Source organism: Microtus oregoni, unplaced genomic scaffold (assembly GCF_018167655.1).
Source record: "Microtus oregoni isolate MIOR12 unplaced genomic scaffold, Mior012 000063F_ref0000156, whole genome shotgun sequence".
Taxonomy (NCBI): domain Eukaryota; kingdom Metazoa; phylum Chordata; class Mammalia; order Rodentia; family Cricetidae; genus Microtus; species Microtus oregoni.
Window position 1 is genome coordinate 6667143 of NW_024543873.1, and position 14350 is coordinate 6681492.

General features: G+C 38.7%; 1 protein-coding gene across 1 annotated transcript in view; it reads left to right on the forward strand.

Moving 5' to 3' along the window:
• The window catches only part of LOC121439836 (ecto-NOX disulfide-thiol exchanger 2-like), a 284002-nt gene that overhangs the window by 237088 nt on the left and 32564 nt on the right, over positions 1 to 14350 (forward strand). Inside the window, exon 3 of the mRNA XM_041640450.1 lies at positions 3961 to 4095. Coding sequence (XP_041496384.1) covers positions 3999 to 4095 — 97 coding nt within the window. The 5' untranslated portion in view covers positions 3961 to 3998. The remainder of the gene's footprint in view (positions 1 to 3960; positions 4096 to 14350) is intronic.

The following is a 14350-nucleotide window of genomic DNA, read 5'->3' on the forward strand; positions in this document are numbered from 1 at the left end:
CTGATCTTGAGGAGTTGTCACACAGCAATGTAGAACTAGGGAAGATATTTTGAAGAGCATTTTTGCATCACTGGCATTTGCCTTCTCTCTAGCCTTTCTGAGTATTCTTGGCTGCTACTAGTAATTTATAGGAGTCAGAGGAAACAGAGCGACATCCCCCTCTGTGATGTGAATATTCCTTTCTTTTCTTTTTGGAGACAATTTGTGTGTGTGTGTGTGTGTGTGTGTGTGTGTGTGTGTGTGTACATATGTGCACATATGTATGCAAGTATATTTGCCTGTGCACATGCATAGAAGCCAGGAGAGAGCCACGTTTTTCCTCTTCTGTCATTCTCTGCCAGTTGTTTTGAAGCAGGGTGTCTCCATGGACTTGGGAATTGTGTTATCTTAGGCTGGAATTCAGCAAAAACCAGTAACCCCTTCCTTTCCACCCACGTTAGAACTGAAGATATAGGGGTACTCAGATGTTATGTGTGTGCTGGGATCTGAACTTTTGTTCTCAAAATTGCATGCTAAACACTCTTAGACAGTGAGCCACCTCTAGCCCTTTCTGTTCTTCTTGGGTGCTAATAGTAAATTATAGGAGTCAGAAAAAATGGCGGCATCCTCCTCTGTGATGTGAGACTAATTTGATAAGACACTTAAAGAAATTTCCAGATATCCATATTAGGCTTGAAAGAAAATTAGACTAAAGCTCAACTTTTCCACCACTTAGTGATAATTCTACAGATATATTTAGCATAGCGTGCTTTGTTAATGTGAACCATTAATCTGGATAGCTGGGAAGCAAAAGATCACCTAAAATTTGTCTTTGAATGAAAACTTTTGCAATCTTGCTTACATAAATGATTGTGCTGATATAGGCACATGGTTATAGGTAATAAGATCAGACTAAATTATTAGTTGCATAGATCTATCTCTGGTTGTAACTCTAAGCAAATTCCTACATATATTTAGTTGCTATTGAGAATTGGCTGCCACGCACCTGTAACCCAGTACTTACAAGACAAAAGCAGACAAATCTCTATCAGCTCCAAACAAGCCAGGGCAATGTAACGAGACTCTGTCTCAAAAACATTATTAAAAAGATCCCTCATCTCTTAAACCCCATCTCTGACCTAAAGGAGTGACTAGCTAGAAGATAGAAGTATAGCCAAGAGCTATAATTCAAGACAATCAGTAGTAAATATTGAGTTCTTGATTCCTACGCTTTTCTAACCTGATGATCTTCCAATTCATTATCTGGAAGAAAATCATAGCCTTTCTTAAGGACACATTGAAATGATCTTTTCCAGCAAAAGTTTCTCTGGCAACTCATCTCCGTCCTTCCCAGCTCCAGATACGTATACCTAAACCCATTCCTGTAGCATTAACTATTCTCCTGGAGTCCATAGCACTCTACTCATTGTAATGCTTAATACAATAATTGATATTTGGTTCTTTGTGTATCTGTGCCTCCCACTGTACTGCAAGCTCTTCCAGTAACCAGGTTTTGTTCATCTCTGTATCCTAGTCGCTAGCTCAGAACCTGCTGTATAGCAAGACTCACCAAAAACTGGATTTGAGGAGGAGGGTTCTAAGAATAAGCAAACATATAAAAATCACATACAAGATAAAATGTAATGAGAACACATAGGAAGGAATAATTCATTCCAGTGAAGCGGCTTCACAGGAAAGGTTGCGATATTTAAGATAACCCATGGAAAATGAGTAGGATTTGACAAGGTGGGGCTTAGGTGCTCCGAGAAGTGAGGAAGATGAGAAGAACATTTAAAACACACATGGGAATTTAGGAATGACAGTCATTGTGGCAAAATAATGCTACTAGTTCCACAGGGTCCTTATCTGTCCTTATAAACAAGTTTTTCCGGGAACTGTGCTCTCGAACATCTTAACAGGCTCTTTGATTAGTAGACATTTTGAAAAGAAGACTACTGTATTGTCCTTTAAAACTGACAGTTTAGATCATTATCCTTCTCTCCCTGGCCCCCAGATTTGTTCAGTTTAGGGAGGTTGGTATGTTGTAAGTTCCATTATTGGATTTCACGTCCCATGTTGAGAAGCGTTCCCGAGTTGTTAGTTTTTCTTTTTCACAGGAAGACATAGCCATGCTGGGGATAAATAAAAGAGGCAAAAGAAAAGCATTTTTGACACTGGGACCTAGCTCCTGGGGAACTGCCTGTATTCCCTGGGAGCCATTCTGCAGTCTCAAATCAGAGATCCCCTAAACACTTGCTGCCTGGAAATTGGAAATCCAGCTGGACCTAATTATTGCTTCTGTAAACTCTGGACTCAAAGGATGTTCGATGATATATGTTTGTTTTCTTACTAATATTTCCAGAGGAGCTATGTTTAGCCTTAAGTTATGTCTTCATAAGAGAGCACTGAACATGGGTGTGAGGACTAGATAGAGTTCCTGCAGGCAGGGCAGTCAGCAGCTCAGGCTGTAATGTGGGATACTTATGGTCCTCTTCTTCTCTCTCCCCCTTCCCCCCCGCCTCTGTATGTGTGTGGGTGTTGTTGGAGGGAAGGCAAATTCAACACAGAAGAATGACAAAAACTGGAATCTCAAAACTAATGTCTTTGGACGTTTACTTGTTCTCACCAGGACTAAAATAGCACAAATATAAATAACGCAGCCAAGGACCATCCTGATGTTGCCAGCTTAGACGGACATGATGGACATTAATAAGCTACACTTAGAACAGAGTTGCCTTCAGGGGTCTGAGTGGCAGATGTTCATATTGGGCTGTAGTAGAAAGGCTGTGTGTTTTTCTTTTACCTGGAGGCTATCAGCTATCAGGGGGAAAATTCCCAAATTAAAACCCTTTTGTACTCAGATAACTTATTGACTATATCTTACCCAACTCAGTTATCGCATGCCCTTGTATATATAACCCACTTCAGTGTCTTTTCTGGGGTGTCCTTTCCTTTTCTTTACTAGTTAATAGCGAGCTATCATTCAAAATTTACTCCATACAATTCTGTACTACTCTTTTAACATCCATTCTCTATAATTTCTACCTACTCAGACCACAGAACCTCTTTATTCCTTAATCTTGATTAATCTAGTCTATACCACTCAAGTATTTCCTTGGCTCTTAATTGTTTCATTAGGGATAAGTAGACCATAGTGACTAAAATGTATGTATTTTGTACAACCTTGGGTAAAAGAGATAATCTTTAGAAACTTCTCATTTGTTACATGCAGATACAAATCCTCCCCACCTCATAGCTTCGTCCCAAAAGTTCAATGACAATGCCACATGCCAGCTGCTTTAGTTGACATATGGTAAGCACGCAATAATGAGTAGTAGTGGAAGGCTGAGGTGGTGCTAGTCCTAACAGTCATTATCATTATCATCGTCATCTGTCTCCAACTAGACTTGCAGTCTTCGTGGATAGGAGCCACGTGGACTGTCTGTGTTTTCATTGGTTCTCCCCTAACCCCCAGAATATTCTATTAGCTGATGATATATATGCTCAGCTCTTTCGATTGTACTACTGCAAGGACCTAAAATCTCATCAGGAATGTAATTTTCATATTTTATTGCCAACTACAGAAGCCCTTGGATGATTTTATTTTCTTGGTTTGTATTTCTGAGGAGTTTGAATAGAATCTGCTGAAGTAATATGCTAGTAGACAAAGGATAAGAAAATTCTTAATTATTCCAATCTCCTTTGATGTATACACTTGTGATTGGGAGAGACGGGGGAAAGGGTAGAAAGGAAATACACTAAAATGCCATCTGGTAAATTGTTTTCAAATTTCATGACTTCCTGCTACTTCAAGCTGTATTATTTCAATCCTTGTAAGAAAAGTAGCATTGCATTGAGGCCTTATCCACCACTTGTCCATTCACCATTTTTGTAAAGTGTTTGCCACAGTTTTCTCTGATAGCTAAACTAGATACTGGAACCTCAACACAACAAATTATTTGCCTTGTCATTTCATTTCAGCTGATAATACTAGAACTCTGAATGTAGATTCTGGTGCAATGACGCTGCCTGTGTCTGATCCAACTGCATGGGCCACAGCAATGAATAATCTTGGAATGGCGCCACTGGGAATTGCTGGACAACCAATTTTACCTGGTATGTTATTTTTAATTACAAGTACTTCTTTTTATTGAACATGTGGTAGTAAATATAATGGCTCGACACATCTTATTTTGAAGTTGACATTTTCTAGATTCTGCCCTGAGCAATTTTGTACTATGAGCTTTATAGGCTAGACGGCCAGTATGATGGCACTTTGTGTATATCTAGGGGTATATCTGATGCATGTTAGGGTTATTGAACTTGTAATGAAATAAAAGGCAACAGAATTTTGGCAAGTATTAACAAAACTTGTCTAATTTTATAGACTTCTTACAGAAAACAAACATAGGCATAGAACAAGAACTTACTGAAACAGATCTTAAATCCTAGATTCCTAAAGGGAAGAACAGAAAGTGATAGGTACATTGGCTCCAAAATAATTTTGACAATAAATAACACTTTTTATACATATGTATACAAAAATGCATACATGTGTACAACAGTGGCCATGATGGACTAACTATATCTCCACTATGTGTGAAGACAAGGACCAGTAAAATAGCTCAGAAGGTGAATATGACTTTGTCCCAAAGTGTGATAGCTTGACATTGATTCCCAGAACCCACATGGTGGAAGGAGAGAATCAACGCTTGCAAGTTGTCCTCGTCACTTCCATATGCATGCCACATGCACACAAAACAGTAAACAAATGCTTTTTAAATGTTTATTATAAAAAAATAAAATCAGAAGAAAAACATCACAATATATAAAGGGGTTCATGTAGACACAAAAGTGACTTCCTGGCTAGTAAGAGCTAATTAATGCCATTTCAGGGAGCCTGGGGTGGCTTTTGAAACAGCATAAACATTAATCTCCTTAGATTTATTTAATTGTGGCCCTACATAAATGCACAACAAGACCTAATCAAGCTAGATGCTTGCTGCTCAAATGTGTTTTTGTATAGTCCTAGGATAGTTTTGATTCCTAAAATATGAGGTCCCATCCCAGACCTACTGAAGCAGAAACTGCAGTTTTACACGATGCCCAGACAATTCATAGGCATGAGCATAACCATGATGATACCCTTTGCCTGATAATTAGTTCCTCCTTCAATTTCACAATTCCAGCCTGAATTTTCAATCTTTATGGATTAAAATGGAATTGATGACAATATTAGAAATAAATTAACAGGTACTATTATGCTAACCACTGGAAAACAAATACAAAAGAGGTCAGTCAGGGAAAAACAAGATGTCTGAATAAGAAATTGATACCAAACCAGAAACTTCATTAATATTTGATAACTTTAATAGTTCCAGGAGATTGTATTTATGCTACAAGGAAAGAAAAATATTCAACAATCTTGCCCCATTGTGAACCCTGAAAACCACAGTAACCAATGACCTGGCAAGATGTGCGCACTGTTGCAATATTTATGTTATAAGGGTAACCGATGGATTCCAAACCTATTCTACAATACTGAACTCATGACTTGTACTGTTGTCTGGCTAAGTCATAGGCCCTAAATGCGAACATAATACTGTATTAGTCTGTTTAATGGGCATAGTATTAAACTACCCTGTGTTCTTACCTTCAGATTCAAAAGTTTGTGTGTACGTTATCCCTCATCAGAGAAGAATTTTGTTTTTCTTTTTGTTTTTGTTTCTCAGTTTTTTGAGATAGGGATTCTCTGTGTGTTGCTCTGGCTGTCTGGAACTAACTCTGTAGACTCACAGAGATCATCCTGCCTCTGCATCCTGAGTTTTGGGATTAAAACCATGTGCCACCATTGCCTGGAAAATCTTTTTTTTTTAATTAGATAGCCATTAATAAAGAGACCCACGACCGTTCAGTGTACAGAGGGTGAGGGATCATGTAGTGCTCATCTCTAAATGGGATATATATATATATATATATATATATATATATAATAACTGCCCAAGGCTCAGGGATCATTGCAGGGGCAGGAAGATTCAAAGGTAGTGGATAGCCACATGCTTACTAGAAATGACAGAAGAATAGCACACATGAATACACTGAAGTGCTGACTTGTACAAGCTCAGGTAAGACAAAATTCCAACATGAATTGGATTGAGCGATATGTACTGGATTTGGACTGAGAGATTTGTACTGGATTGGACTGATATGTGTACTGGATTGGACTGAGAGGTGTGTACTGTACTGGACTGAGATATATACTGGAATGGACTGAGAGATTTGTTCTGGATTGGACTGACAGATGTGTACTGGATTGGACTGAGATGTGTCCTGGATTTGACCCCAGAGATGTGTACTAGATTGGACCAAGAGATGTGTACTGGTTTATACTGACTGATGTGTACTCATTTGGACCTAGATGTGTACTAGATTGGAATGAGAGATGTGTACTGGATTGAAATGAGATGTGTACTGGATTGAAATGAGATGTGTACTGGATTGAAATGAGACGTGTACTGGATTGGAATGAGATTTGTACTGGATTTGACTGAGATGTGTACTGGATTGAAATGAGATGTGTACTGGATTGGACTGAGATGTGTACTGTATTGAAATGAGATGTGTACTGGATTGGACTGAGATGTGTACTGGATTGGACTGAGATGTGTACTGGATTGGACTGAGATGTGTACTGGATTGGACTGAGATGTGTACTGGATTGGAATGAGATGTGTACTGGATTGGACTGAGATGTGTACTGGATTGGACTGAGATGTGTACTGGATTGGAATGAGATTCGTACTGGATTGGACTGAGATGTGTACTGGATTGGAATGAGATGTGTACTGGATTTGACTGAGATGTGCACTGGACTGGAATGAGATGTGTACTGGATTGAACTGGGAGGTGTGTACTGGATTGAACTAAGAGATGTATACTGGATTGGAATGAGATATGTACTGGAATGGATTGAGATGTGTTCTGGATTGGACTGACAGATGTGTACTGGATTAGATTGAGAGATGTGTACTGGATTGGACTGAGATGTGTCCTGGATTTGACCTGAGAGATGTGTACTGCATTGGACGAGAGATGTGTACTGGTTTACACTGACTGATGCTTTCTGAATTTCACCAAGATGTGTACTGGATTGGACTGAGTAGTGTACTAGATTGGACTGAGAGTTGTGTATTGGATTTTGCTGAGAGATGTGTACTGGTTTGGGCTGAGATTGGTACTGGATTGGACTGAGAGATGTCTACTGGATTGGAATGAGATCTGTAGTGGATTAGAATGAGAGATGTTTATTGGATTGGACTGAGAGGTGTGTACTGGATTGGACTGAGTGATGTGTACGTGATTGGACTGAGAGATGTGTACTGAATTAGACTGAGAGTTGTGTACTAGCTTGGAATGAGATGTGTACTGGATTCGTCTGAAATATGTACTAGATTGGATGGAAATGTGTACTAGATTGAAATGATACGTGTACTGGGTTGGACTGAGACCTGTGTACTGTATTAGTCGGAGAGATGTGGACTTGATTGGACTGGGAGGTGTGTACTGGATTGGAACGAGGTATGTACTGGAATGGACTGAGATGTGTACTGTATTGGACTGAGTTGTGTACTGGATTAGACTGAAAGAAATGTAATGGATTGGAATGAGACGTATGTTGGATTGGACTCAGAGATGTTTACTGGATTGAACCGAGATTTGTACGGGATTGGACTGAGGGATTTGTACTAGATTGGACTGAGAGATGTATACTCAATTGGACTGAGATGTGTAATGGATTGGACTAAGATGTGTACTGGAATGGCCTGAGATGCATACTTATTGGACTGAGAGTTGTGTACTGGATTGGACTGAGAGATATGTACTGCATTGTACTGAATGATGTGTACTGGATTGGTCTGAAATGTGTACTGTATTGGACTCATAGATGTGTACTGGACTCATCTGAGATGTGTACTTGATTGGACTAAGATATGGACTGGATTGGATTGAGAAATGTACTGGATTGGACTGAGATGGACTGGGTTGGACTGAGATGGGTACTGGACTCATCTGAGATGTGTTCTGGATTGGACTGAGATATGTACTGGATTAGAATGAAAGATGTGTCCTAGATTGGACTGCCAAGTGTAGTGGATTGGACTATGTTATGTACTGGATTGTATTGACAAATGTCTAAGTGATTAGCAGAGCACACCACTGGATACATCTTTGATGGTTTTCACAGAGATGATTGACATGCAGGAGAGCTACTGAGGAGGTAATACCCATAATTAACATGGGCAGCCAATAAGCTGGAGGCCATTTGAAATAAAAGCAGACAAATCAAAATTCAGCCAGCAGTTGCAAATTCACTTTTCTGAGTGAGCCTACCTCATACTGTTGTCCAAACACATTGGAATACTACCACTTTAGCATCTTAATATGGGTTTTTACTACTTACTCTCTAGGAATCTTCTGGCCTCTTCAGTCTTCAGCCGGGACCACATCATTGATCCTCCCTCTTTTTCTGCAGCTCAGTTTCTTTCATAGAATAGTTACTAGTTAACATATGTAATTTTTTCCCAAGCCTCTAGAAAGTGGACCAGTGAGAGGGGAAAGTGATAGAAAATGTGGTAAAATCACTGTCTTTAATTGCATGTATGGAAATGTTATAATGATCAAAGTGTTATAATGAAAACCCCTATATTTTTGCAACTATTTATACACTAAATAAAATGACTCTTATGGAACTGTTCTCTAAAGTACCCTTATTAATGGTTTAGTAATTCAGCTACCTTTCTTCCACATAGGCATTTTCCTGCTGAGCCAGAATTCTGTGGTTTAGCCTGTCTCATCTGGCCTTTCTATGGTAATAGAATACACTTCGTCATAGATAAAAATCAGATGATACATAAGCTTTCTTGACATCCTCCTGAGAGTTCAAATCTCTACTGTCATGGATGTTGATGGATACATACTTGTCATTGAAGACAATGACTGACATAATTATATTCTTCAAGTGGGGAGCAGAAATAGGCCATCTCAAGTTTGGAGTGGATCTGCCTTCCATCTGCCTTGCTGTTTTGTGCAGCTGCTTTTCAATAAAATTAATTTACAGGGATGACAGGTCAGGATCACTTCCTAACACCTGTTTTCTGCAACAGCGTTTGTTTTGCCAAAACATTCCAAAAAGACTCTTTATTTGTCCCAAGAATGAGGCAACCAGAAATGTCATAGCTTCTGGGGGAAAAAAAACAGTGTTCTAGTTCAGTCATGCCATATAGAACCAACGATGAACCAATTGAAAATTACTCAGTGATTATTATTTGCCCCTGCTTAGTATTTCCATCTTAATTCAAATACTTTTAGCAGCTTCATAATGATCTGTGAAGTATGAAAGTAGGAGAAGAATTTCATTACGACGTCTTCTCTGGGAGAATATGGGAAAGAATGGAAAATGTGGGTCATGGATCTTACTCCCAGAGCAAGTTCAGGCCCCACCGTGGATATTGTCATCCAAAAAAAAAAAAAAAAAAAACAGTTATCCTTGAAATTGCCAGGTTAACTATAAGAGAAACAAAAAGAAGAATGGGATTGCCTGTCTCATGGCTAGTTCCATCTCTGACAAATCCTGAAAATGACTGGACTTACCTTTGTATTAATGTTTACATCTCCAACAGGTATAGGATGCTTTCAGTGACAAATGGGGTGAGATCCTGGGAAAGATTCCTTTACCAAGAGCCAATGATACATATGACAGTGTTCCAAATAGAATTAATATTTTTCCAAAACAAACTCAGAATCCTTCCGGTAATGGTAATCCTAAGACAACTCATGAAGTATATTTACACCTGGAGATGTTTAGTTATTCTCCAAGAGGCCATGTGTGTTCCCATGATTACACAGTAACTGGCAGGGACATCAAGGAAAAGCAAGTTGTCATCATTTGGGTTAGACATGACTGAAGTTCTATAGAACATAATGGAAAATATTTAAAATGTGTAGTTATTTGCTTGTATAAATAAAGAGGTACCCAACTTTAACAAAATCTGTAAGCTGTATGATCCATGTACTGTCATAGTTTTCCTCAGAAACAACCACATCATGATTGACTTGGGAGCCGATGAGAATATCAAGATCCACTAGGGCATAGGGGACAAAACGTAGATGGCACTGTAGAAGTTGAGTATTGAGACAACCACCAAAGCTGAAGCCTGGACAAACGTCCCTAGGACTGCTCCACAAGAACAGATAGTCATTTCACATCACAATATGTGTGGATAAATGCTATGGAACCGTTTTCAGACAGAAGTGTTCTAAACTATTTATAACCTTTAGAAAAATATCCAAAGATCATGAGCTTCAGAAACTTCAAAATAAAGATCATGGTCTTACATGCCTTTAATCCCAGGACTCAAGAGTCAGAGGCAGGTCATTCTCTGTAAATTTGAGACCAGCCTGGCCTACAGAGCGAGTTCCAGGACAGTGAGGGCAACACAGAGAAACCCTGCCTCGAAAAACCAAAGAGATAAAAGATCACGGTCTTAACTCGCTGAAATACATAAATGCACAATCAATCATAAGAAAAAAACATCTTTTTTTTTAAGAGACTCCCTACTGGAAACTATTAGGAAGGATCTGAGTGATACTGTTCGTTTATTTATTCACTTATAGAATAAATATTTACTAAAGCCTGCTATATGCAAAGTACTATTAGGAGCCCTAGAGAGAAAGCAGGTGAACTCAAAGATCCCTGCTCTGAAGTTGGCAGAATCACATTTTCTTCACCCAGTAAAATGTGTTTGCAGGTATAAGCTGCCTCTTGATTGGCAGTAGCTCAAAAACTTTCCATCTATTTTAGTAGTTTGTTCTTTCACTTCTGCATTCATTTTTTAATTCAGATACTGAGCTCAGTCCAAGTAGAGATTCAAACGGTTCAGTCCTTGCCTTCAGATCAGACTTTATTGGTAGGGGCAATAAAATGAATACCACTGTTGTACAATGTAGAAAGAGTCAGAGTAAAATATTGTACACAACTAGATAATTAGTGCTGGTCAGGGAAGATTCACGAAGGAGGTGACTTTTGCATCAGAGTTAACTAGGAGCATCTTGGGGACTGAGAACTAGAGAAGAGTCTGGACAGAGGAAATGGTGTCCATCATCAGAAATGAAGCAAGAGAAGGTAGTATGGAGATAGTAGTGAACTATCGAGTTTGAGTAGATCACCTCCTTCCACAAAGACCTTGACCCAGCTCATGGAAAAGATGACAGTATAAGAAAAATAACACTTCTACAAATAAAGCGAATCCTCACCTGGGAAAATATAAATAAGAATGGGAAGAGAAGACAGTGCAAGAAGGTTAGTTAAAAGTCGTATACATTAAATCCTAGGACTGCACTGTCTCCAAAGTTGAGAAAAAAAACTGACCAGGCAAACTGAATGAAAAAAAAGAGGAATGAGGGACCTGGTCGGTTATAAAGATAAAATACACCAATATTCCAGTCCTTGAGGAAAAGGCAACATTTATGTGTATGTATGTGTGCATGTATATGTCTTTGTGGTATAGGAAAATTAGGGTGCACATGCTTGTGTGCTGTACAGAGGCCAGAGGAGATTATTGGGTGTTCTGCTCTATTGCCTTGTGTAATATGTAGGGGTTCATAATAAGTGAAATGCTTGAGTGCTTTCAGAGAACTGGCACATAGCCCCAGACTAGTAAATATTACTTTCACTAGTCTGCTGCAAAATATAAAATTGAGAAATATAATGAGTTTTTGTGAAGCTGAATTTGATTGACTGAAAAGAATGTTTTTTATTCCAAGAGTGTCGATTTCTTAAATTTTGTGTTTTAAAATGTTCTATCCCCTATGAGCTATGTGATTCACTTAGATTCCCTGTTATTTTTTCCCACATATCTTTTCTTGGCAAATTCAGAAGTTAGCAATATTAAATATATATGCATATATAATATTTTTATTCATCTCTAAAACCAAGATATTTATAAACTGTGTATAGAGTAGGAAATGCCCTCATTAGTTCTCCAAAGGTGTGCAAAACATCCTTGATTGAGAGTTTAAAGCATAATTTGTAAGGCATCAAATTTTCTAGAAAGACAAGCACACAGTGCAATTGAATTGGAAGGACTAGAGGAAAGATGGCTAGAAGGGTAGTGTTTATAAACCTTGAACTACAAGAATGAAATCCCATAATAGGATATGTGGGACCAGAGCAAAAATGTAGGAATGAAAAGATCGCTCAGTGAGTGTGGTGATTTGAATTCATATGGTCCCCATAGACTCATGTGGTTAAATGCTCAATCCATAGGGATTGGTTGTTAGGTGTGTCCTTATTGGAGTAGGTGTGGCCTCATTAGAGGAAGTGTTTCACTGTGGGGGTGAGCTTTGAGGTCTCATATATGCTCAACCTATGCTCAGTATATGGTCTTTCCTTCTGCTGCCCGAGGATCAAGAGGTAGAACCTTTCAGCTCCTTCTCCAGTACCATGTCTGTCTACATGCTACCTTACTTCCCACCATGACAATGATTCACTAAACCTATGAAATTGTAAGCCAGTCCCAATTAAATATTTTCCTTTATAAGAGTTGTCATGGTCATGGTGTCTCTTCACAGTGATAGAAAACCAAACTAATACAGTGAGTATAAGGCATTTGCCACATAATCCTAACCTAAGTTCAATAGCCCGAACCATGTTCTGGAAGGAAAGAACTGACTCCACAAAGTTGTCCTCTGATTTCATCATATGCACCATAGTAAGCCCCCACATAAATATTTGCAAATGCACATGTACACACACACACACACATTTTTTTTAACAAAAGAAACCCAAACCAGTCTGCTAGCTTATTTTCCATTGGCCATGAACCAGGCCTTATTCTACCTCATCTTGCCTAATGGGCTGAAATAGATATCCAGTGATCTACAAAGTCATGGTAGGTGCTGGTGGAATTTTGTATGCATTAAGCAAAACTTTGGGAATGTGTGCCTATATGAGGTCTAATAATTATTCCAGGAGAGTCCAGAATCATCTTACAATTTAGCCAGGCTGCTCTTAGAGATCTGAATTCTTTCTTTCTATTAGCTGCCTGCAAAAATATTGCAAAGGATCTGTATAGAAAGTCCGGACTAGAATCAGAAAATATCAACTATTATACCATAAAATGGGCATGTGTAATGCCTTTGTTTCCATCAAAGATGGGAAACTTATAAGATTTCTAGGATTTTATAAACAGGCCTAGTCCAAGAGTGTCAGTCACCCAGGTTTATACCAATAGACTCTTCCACAGAGCAAAAGTGCCATGACGACAGTTGCCCTATAAGATCTTAGACATGATTACAATACTCTGAAAAAGTTCATTGTCAGTCTAATGCGAGGGTTTGATGCCTTTCTAGTTTTTGTCCTTTAAAAAATAAATAATTCTATTAACCCATCACACCCCACACCAACCAGACTGGATACTCTCCTTGTCTTTTTGGGGGTGAGATTATAGAAAATGTTTAACATGGTGCCTAGGATATTATAAGCATCCAGTCAATAACCATGTTAATGATAATTATTAATGGCAGTATTCTGTTTACATGGTTGTTTCCAATTTAGAATATGATTTTGCCATATTTATTTCGCCAATGTTTTTGCCACAAGACCTGACACCAAAATTTAGACAATGTAAAACAAATTAGAGAGAGACCGCTTCTCCCTAGGTAACCAAGATAGGATTCTGCTTGAGCATTGTCGAATGATGTTCAAGTGCTGTTGATGTTAATATAAGCCCTCCTTTCATCTTTATTTCCTTTACAAAGTTAAGGTATTACGGAGGAACGTTTGTCTTCAGATTGACAGCTATTAGACCATATCTGGTGCCGTGGCTTCTTTGAGCAAAGAAACACCCACCAAGCAGCCAAAGTGCCCTCATATCATTAGCTGTTTCATAAACTCCATGGACACTTGAAGAAACTTCAAGGCAGTTATATATGTTTGCTGCTTAAGCACAACTCTGGTCCAGAGAGGAATATGCCTATCAAGTTTGTTTTAAACAGCCTGCAGTAGGCTTTTTTCCACCCAAGAAGGAAGAGGCACACTTTCCCAGGAGAAGGCCTGTAATTCGTACAAACACATTCATTAAATTGAATGAGAGACTCTTGTGATTAGGATAAGCATGGTTCCATATTTGCTTAAGTGCTAATGTCACTACTGGTCTTAGCACAGCCCCTTCATTTCCATGAAAGTGTACTTTGATTAATGCAAACTTCCATGACACATCCCCTTTCCAGTTATATAAGTGGATTGTTTGACTCACTTTTCTAGTAAGCCTGGAGACACCCTCCTATGCTGGTGTTTCAGCATTCAGCCCAA